The sequence below is a fragment of the Geospiza fortis genome, unplaced genomic scaffold, assembly GCF_000277835.1.
Source record: "Geospiza fortis unplaced genomic scaffold, GeoFor_1.0 scaffold237, whole genome shotgun sequence".
Lineage (NCBI taxonomy): Eukaryota > Metazoa > Chordata > Aves > Passeriformes > Thraupidae > Geospiza > Geospiza fortis.
The window spans coordinates 788,609-797,279 of NW_005054319.1; the positions used below are offsets into that span (position 1 = coordinate 788,609).

The following is an 8,671-nucleotide window of genomic DNA, read 5'->3' on the forward strand; positions in this document are numbered from 1 at the left end:
CCTGACTCCCCAACATCTGCATGTTTGTGGGAACTGATTAACAACTGCTACAACACTGCTGGGGAGGGGACAAAGGCATAAAAAATGTTGGCCCCATGATGTTCTGTTTCTGAGTGGGTTTTGACTCTCCTGTACTAAGGATCTGAGGAAGTTTATTGCTGCAAAATAATAAAATATTTAAGACTGATCAAATTTTGTGTGGAAACTATTTGAGAGTGTCAGCTTCGCTGAGAAGCAGCAGGGGTTGTAAGATTTTACAGTCCAGAGCAAACAGTGAGGAATTTCAGTCTGTGTTACATTCTCAGTGTCCTGAGCTGTTAACTTGTGAGCATGTTGGCAAGGCACCCAGAAACTTCTTCAGCAACAGAAGAGTCTGGAAAAATCCTTTTTTCCCCTTCTACAGAACACATGTACCAAGGACACAGATGTTTCCAAAAGGGTTCTTTTAATCAGAAGCAAGTTTGCAAAAGAAGAAATAACTTTCTCATATAAAATAGTGGAGTGGTGAAGGTGAGGCTAACAAGAGGTGTGGAACAAAAATCCAGGGCAAATCTCCAAGGAGACATTGAATTAAAAGCAATGATCTCATAACCAGAGTACACCGAAGGGTAGCTCAGACACAGCTGTGTGAGGTGGTCCTACCCCATAGCTGACAGCAGATACCAAATCAGAGGATGGACTCCAGCCCAAGAGAAGCAAAGTGACCAGCTACAAACTCACCAGAATATGGGGTTCTTGCACCTTTCTGCTACCTGAGAGCTCCCACTGCACTGTGACAGGCCCCAGCAGGGCCCAGGGGTGTAATGACATCAAAGGGAGCCCTGGTGGCACTTCCCACCTGCAGAATGCCACCATTCAGTGGTAGCAGAAATTCCCAAATCTAGTGAATTTGACATAAATGGGAAAACACCTTGATATAAAGCTCTGTAACCCCAATCCAGTCTCTGTATCCAGTGATTCAAGCTCCAAGAAAGTGCACAGTGATCAAACAGCATTGAAATAATGAATTTCCTGTCAAGTCTTGAGGCCCCAAGGCCATTTAAAGTGGGCAAGTGGCAGCTTTGAGAAGATAAAATTCTGAGTCAGAGCCTGAATCTCAAGTGCTAATGGTACTTCACTCCTTGTTCAAACAAATCTCACCTGTCCCAGGTGTCACGTGTGTGCTTATCCATTGTGGCTCTCTGCTGTCGGGCACGGCAGACTCTACACCTGCACAAAGTGCAAGGCAGCTTTCTTTTTCTGGGAGGGCAGGGGGAGGACAAACGGACTGCAGAAATACAAAGAACAGAAGGACTGGAAGTGTCCAAGGCGAGGTTGGATGGGGCTTGGAGCAACCTGGTCACAGTGGAAGGTGTCCATGTCCATGGCAGAGGGGTTCAAACAGGGTGATCCTTAAGATCTCTTCCAACCCAAACCATTCTGGGATTCTATGACTTGTCAGGTGGAGCCACTTCAGGCCCATCATGTTCAGTCTTGGGGTGAGCATGCTCCTCATTCAAGGGTAGTTTCCATAAGGAGGTTTCAATGGGTTTTGTAGAACCACATCATCACACGTGTGGCTTTGTTTGAACACCACACCAACAAACCTTTCCTCACCTCTGGTAACCTCGTAGCTTCTAGGAACACCTTGATAACGTGTGGATTCCACATGTGCTGGCAACAACCTATAAAAGCAACCTAAGGAATGTGACTGAACTAGCAGGAACTCCAGGCTGAGTGGAGCTGTCTGCAGTACAACCTGCCCATGTCCCAGCAGCTCTGTGGTTATTTCTTTCCAAACATCACCCCTCATTGCACGTGTCCTTCTCGCTGCTACTGGTACAGGAGATCAGCAAAAACAGGAGGTCGTGGCATCTTCGTCACTCTTACATATCACAGGCTTCTGGACTTCAAAATTTCTAATGCCTCTGCCTGAGGTTTTATTTCTTATGTGGTTGTTTGCTTTCTTTTAAAGTTTCTGATAAATTCCTTTTCTAAAAGGATTTTTCTCCAACAGCTTGTCCTATATATCTGAAAGCAATGGAGAGAAGACACCAGTGCTCTGTATGTATAAAGATCTCTCTCTCCTCCCTTTTTGGAAAGTAGATTAGATAATCTTTGGATGACCCAATGGATTTCTTGAGGGAAGCAATGGCAAGGATAATAAATGCATCCCCATGTCAAGATATTTAGTCCAAACAATTGCTGCACAGCTTCTGGCAGAGACCTTGGTATAAGGAAGAAAAATGCGATCTTGGCCCATCTGCAAAACATCACTGGTTTTAACACTCAAAATGAAGAGGGAAAAGCAATCCTTTTGAGTAATAGATTAGTTTCTTTTCTATGTATTTTTCTTTCTTCTCTCCAGTCATGCCAACTGCTCCCAGAAGTGGGATCACTGGCCAAAGTGTGATTCCTTTAGTAACTGCTGATGAAAGCCTTTGCTCTCACCTCCCCCTGCCCTCCCCATGAAGGCAGTCCACAAGTGACTCCCAGGGTAGGAAATAAGAGACTGTCACTGATGAAAGCAAAGGAGTGCCCTCTCCTGTCCCTTGTCACCACTGGCATTTGTACCTGCACAGCACTGACCCTGCCCAAACATCAGAGCATTAAGAGGCAGGAATGGAAAATACTCCACCCAAGGGAGTGGGCCATGGTGGGGACACACCACGTGTGACACAGATTTTGGGGGGGATAAAATGCTCTACTCAGAGTGGGCTGGAACAGCACAGCTCCCTTATGTGTGCACTTTTGCATGTGATTTATGACAGGGACAACTTGAAGTCTGGGGCTGGGGCATTGCTGACAGTGGTGACTGCTGTCACCTCAGCCCTGCAGGGGGTGAAGACTTGGGCACTTTTTACCTGCAGGAGACTGGATATTGTTATGGCTATTGCATGAAAAACAAGCTCCTATTAAACCATTCCCTGAAATGTCTCCCTTGGTCATTTCATGATGCTGCTTTTATTTTTCAGTAACAGTCACCAAGAGACCTGAGAAACAGGGGAAGGGAAATAAATACATAAAAATAAAATATCCCGAGAAGGCTTTTTAAGCCTTCATTTTTCAAGACTATTCTAAACAGGAAGATGGAAATGGAAGCGAATTCAATGGGTGAAGTTACTGTAACATGACAACTAATGTTTAAAAGTTGTATTTCAAGGCTGCAATTTCCAAAGATTGCAGCAATGAAATAGAGCTTTCTTCCTAACTGATGGAGTATTTCCTCCAGATAAAACAATTTCCCTGATATGTGAAGTAAATAAAACCTACCTATTAACCATATTTTACAAGTTGAGCGTGTTAGCAAGAAGGTGGAGGCATCACACATGGAGCTACACACGATCCTGTGCTCAGCTGAGGGCTGGGCAGGGCACTGCACCTCCTCACTCTGCAACTGCCTATCGAAAATAAACCCAAGTGTCAGAAAAGCCTGAACACAACAGAACCAAGAGTGACAACAGTATGGATGAGAATGGAACAGAAACACCTTTGTTGGGATCAAGAGGTCCTAAAGGAATCACACCTAACCTGTTATTTCAACAGCAGTCAGAAGAAAAGAGCCACACAGCCAACTCAGCAGGTCCTCAGCAAGCTCAGGCTTTTTAGTTGCAGCTGGTTCTGAGAAAAAAGGAACAGTCTCTTCTCGCTTTGTATAGATTGTGCTGCTCCCCATGTTGTCCTTTCAGCAGAGCAGTGGCCATGAAGTCCATTTCCTTTATTCCCCATGGTTTTCTTGGGGCTTTTTTTCTCAATGTGGTATCAGATCAGCCCCAGGGAGTAACTGTACCTTACACCAAGTGTAAGGCAATATTCAGGAGATGTGGAGTTACACTGTGCTTTCCTTTGGAGCAAAGTCTTCGGTGTTCCATCTACTTCCTACTAATTTTCATCCCTAAAGTCCTCAGCGGTCCTTGGAGGGCTCCTCCTGCAGCACTACCTCTTACACCTGTTGGACAAGGGCCATTAAAATTCTAAGAGCAATTGCATTGTTGTGTCAAATGTATAAAAACAATGTGCCTAAAGTATCTAATCTGATGCAGGAAATTACAAAGGAAAAGGAAAACAAACCAGAAAGTCACGTAGATAATTTTGTCTAAGAAACAAAAAACACAGACTGAAAACAAATTTTGGCAGTTCAGTAATTAAAGCAAAGTCCATATGGCTTAAGAGAACAGTCAAAGTGCACAGAAGGTAGTGGGTTTTTTGTTTGCTTTGCATTCCTCTTCACAGCACACTCCAAGTCATCCTCTTTGGAGCCCCATCTCCATCCCACACACATCCTACCCAGGTGCAGAGAGGGGGATGACTCACAGGGTTTTGGCTCAGCCGTGTCTTTGCGAGTCCCTTGCCATCTAATGAGCTGCAGATCATTATCCCAAACTCAAAAGCCCTTAAACACACCCACTGGAGTTTTTGGTTTTGAACTTTTTCTTCCTGGAACCTTTGGAGAGGAACAGCAATCCAGTGCCAAAGCTATGCAGAGTGTGCATGCACCAAGAGCAGCAGTGCTCGGAGGCAGTGCCCAAGAGTAAAAGCAGTTCTGAGATAGTTTGCCCTGTCCAAGAGGCACTGAAAGGTGACAGCAAGGCTGAACTGGCCCTTGGACCTCAGCTGTTCTGGTGAGGTGGCACCAGGATACTCCCAGCCAGGCCCCTGGGCAGCCTGGTTTCAAGAACCTGCTCTGAAAACACCACCTCCCCCTGCCACAGATGTCCCACATTCCTTGAGAGGACAGGGACAATTTTCTGTGGTAACAACGCCCACATGAGCCTTGACAGGACCAAGCAAGCACCAATTTTCCTGGCTTATCCACCTGGAAGGAAATGCCAGATCCTGACTTGGCAAGGACTCTCCTACTTCCAAATTCATCTTTCAAAATCTTATGATAAAAAGTCTGGTGACCCAGGACTGTTGCTACTTGAATTCTTTCAACGCCTGACAACTTCCTTGTGAGTAAACAACTTGCTACTAAATATGACAGACTCAGGAAAAGGATAGAAAAGAAGAAAACAAAAAGTGAGCTGCACAAAAAGATGAAAAATAAACTAAAAGTCTCCTCTTTTCTTTCCAAAGGCTGTAGGTTCAAGTGCACAGAGCAGGCTGTAAATGTGCACAAGGTAATTCATGACCCCAAAGCCTGAAAAACCTGGTTAGCTTTATTTGGAGACACTTTTTTGCTTCTCCTAGATATGAAGCTGCAGAATCAATAAAAGGCACCTGTGGACACCAAAACTCACCCAATCTGTGTGGTGTGTCTTTGTACTAAAAAAATAAAATCAAACAAACCCTGCCACTGTGTACTTTTTTACAGACCAATAAACAGAACTGCAGAGTCTGGGTGAGAAAGGATGTTCAACTTCTGTTGGCAGGGCATGGTAACTCTGATGATCAAAACCCTCATCAATTAGTAAACTCTCTAGGTTGTCACTGCAATTTTAATTGAAAAATTCCTCTGGCTTGCTGGGTTGTGTCCTTTGACTTTTAAAAAATGACTGATTCAAATGGTACACACAGTCCACAAGGAGCATTAGAGCCACACCAAAAATAAACTGACCTTACATCTGAATTCTTCCCACTTGCTTCACCCACCACTGCCTACAGTGCTCTTTTGAGCCATCTCCTCTTCCAAAGGCCCTGAAGTTGGAATATTTAAAGAATGCAGCAGGTCCCATTTGAAGAAGAAAGAAAAGCAGGTCAGTAATTCAATATAAATACACCAGTAGTGAGCTTAGAGCAGACACAGTGACACATCTGAGCCTACATTGATCAGCCAGTGCTCCTAATGTGTGGAGCAGCGAGGAGAAGAGAGGTGTCTGCTTTTCACCTAAAAATGTGTCCATTTTCTATGTTTTACTACTTAACTTTGATGACAGAGAAAAATTAAAAAGAAAAGAAAACAAAAAAGAGCAGAGAAAAAGGAAGAAAAAGGAGCCTGGGAGGTTTTATGTTTTCTCTTCAAATCACATCACAGAGTCACTCATTGCATCTAGGGAATTCACCTGCTTGTTTGGGAGCAGTGGGACAGGAGGAGGGCAGAGAAAGAAAGAGGGAAGGAGAAGGGCATGGGAGCTGCTTCCTGAAGCAGTGTTACAAAAAGCAGTTAAAAAACCCCTACTATTCACAAGTGGTTAAAATCATCACTGTTCAGAATTCCTTTTTTTTCTTTTTGTTTTCTTAAACAAAGGTTCAGCTAGTTCAGCTCCGTGTTTTTATAGAGTTGATTGTCTTCAGAAAGAAAAAAAAAAACCAAAAACCAAAATAGCCAACCAAAACACCAACAACCCAGCCTCAGGTGTGTTCCCATCCATTTCTACCCTGATCAGAGGGGTCCCCCAGAGTTCAGTGCCCCGGCCACGCACACGCGGTCACTGCGGCTGTCCCGCCGTGTCCCCAGCCCCGCTCAGACAAAGGACGAGAATCCTGTCACTGGAGTCCGGGAGCCGGGCGCGGGCTGTCCCGTGGGGGTGTACACCCCTCCTGAGCTCTGTGTGGTGATGACAGTCTGGAAATAGGGCTCTGCCTCGCTGGCCGTGCACTCCTCGTATCTGTAGGATGCCGGGTGCTGCTTCACCCCTTTCTGCTGCCGCTTCCACGAGTTGTAGTAGGTGGGGTCGCTCATGTAATGGTTCACAAAGGAGTGCTTGGGCAACTCGTCCTCATAATCCGAGTCGGTGACCTGGGGCATCGGGAAAAATAGAATTAAATAATTGGTCATTAGCATCGATGATTTTTTTAGCCTGCTGTGCTCGCAAAGAAATGAGAGGCAAGTTTGCCCTTTACATTACAGCTGACTAAAGCTGTAATGTTAAGGTAAGAGGGATGGCAGTCCAAGCGTGGTACAGGCTGGGCTGTGGAAAAGCACTATGCTCTGCTTTAGCCAGACTTTTCTGCTAGAGGCAGAGTGCCCTGATGATAAGTGACAGAGAAATCGTTCTAATTCCCTGCAGAATGGTGCAGGGGCAGCCAGGAGCTCCTGCTTGGGCACAAGATGCAGGGAAGTGTGGAGAGGTCACAGCAAAACCAACAGTTTTCAGTCACAATCAGAAATATTGCAATTACAACTGAGTATCTCTGTTCTGATGGAAGGACAGCAGGATGCCTTCCACACAAACACTGGTTAGCCAGGCCAATGTTTGGGGTGGCCAGCCCAGCCACCTGCACAGGACTCTGGATGTTAAGTATTGAAAATTAGTTCTGTAACTGGAAGGAAGTTAAGTGAAATTAGACTTTTTTACAGGCAAATAACACTATTTGCATGTTCCAGCTGATTATGGGCGGTACAAGGTACACAACCAGCGGGGACAGAAGAAAGAGAATGCAAAATCTGGGAAAGAAGAGCTGCCAGGCAGGAGGGGCTGCTTCCTTGGGATGAGTCAGACCCAGCTCTGTGCTCAGAACGGATCTACCCCTGAAACATTTATGCACGGTGGCTGGAGAGCTTCAAAGCTCCCATCAATATCAAGCAGGAGCTCTATTGAGATGTAACCAGATAAGCCCTGTGCATCTGCCCCTCCTCTGAAGTGCTGCTGCTGGGATGCAGCTGGAGGAATCACAGAGGGCTTGTACATCTCTGCTGAGCGCAGAGACCACGGCAAAGCCTCAGCCCTGGAATCTCAGAGCACATTTCCCTTCTGTTCCCACTGATGTTCCCACCAGTAACATCCCCATCCCATCCAGCACACAAACATTTACTGAGGCATTTCCAGATCTCACGCCTTCCCTAAAAATCTCCGACTAGACCATGCAAAAGCTTTTATTCCTTTCCCTCCCCCCACTCAATAATCTGCATTGCCAGTTCTAGAGGCAATTAAATATCAAAGTAGGAGCTGCCTAAGACATGCAAGAGAGACAGGTAAGTGCATCTCATCACTGTTCGTTGCTGCAATTAGTTTCAAAAGGTTGGTGTGGTTCTGATCTATGACACCACCCAGCAAACACACATCCTTCTTGATCCTGCCTGCCACAAAACTTGTCTTTCCTCCTGTAAAGCTCCTTTTTAATGGTCTCTGAAGAACAATCCTCAAATGCCTTGTGAACCATCATTTGAAAAGGGCATAGGATCTATCATGCCCCTTCTTTGCTTAGGTAGCTGCTTCAATACTATTCTGTGCCCATTTTCCAGCACAGAGGGTGATGGACAGAGCTGAGGAATTTTTCCCAGTGCTTTCCAAGTGAGCAAAGCAGCTCTTTACAGCTTTGCAAAACTTCCACTCCACTATTACCCAGGTTTTGGCTCTTCAGGAACTATGTACTGTTTGATTTTTAAGAATGAAAAGCTTCACGTGCCTTGACAAGTAATTACTAATACAACAAAGCCCTACCAGCATTTCATAATTATCCCAGGAGGAACACAGCAAGCCTGTCTCCTAGAAAAACACTCCTTTGCACCAGCTGCCAGGCTTGGGAAGCCAACACCCGACTCCCTCCAAAGACCTTCCTGAACAGGTGGTTTTTGCAGCATTCCTGGAATATCCCCAGATCTGGACTACTTCACAGCCAGTGGGTGCAGAGAGCAGCTCCAGAGTCTTGGCACTGCTGCCAGGAACATCCTGCCAGCACTGCCCTGTCTGTTTTTGCAAGGGGCTCCAGCAGGAGTGCCATGGATGGCTGCAGATGTGGCAGCATGGCAGGGCCTGGCAGCAGGAGCTCAGGCTGGTCCTCAGCTGCACACACAGCCAACTTCACCTAA

General features: G+C 45.7%; 1 protein-coding gene across 1 annotated transcript in view; it reads right to left on the reverse strand.

Moving 5' to 3' along the window:
* Positions 1 to 428: 428 nt before the first annotated feature.
* Positions 429 to 8,671, reverse strand: part of SDK1 (sidekick cell adhesion molecule 1) — a 387,816-nt gene continuing 379,573 nt past the window's right edge. The window contains exon 46 of the mRNA XM_005420447.3: positions 429 to 6,658. Coding sequence (XP_005420504.2) covers positions 6,383 to 6,658 — 276 coding nt within the window. The 3' untranslated portion in view covers positions 429 to 6,382. The remainder of the gene's footprint in view (positions 6,659 to 8,671) is intronic.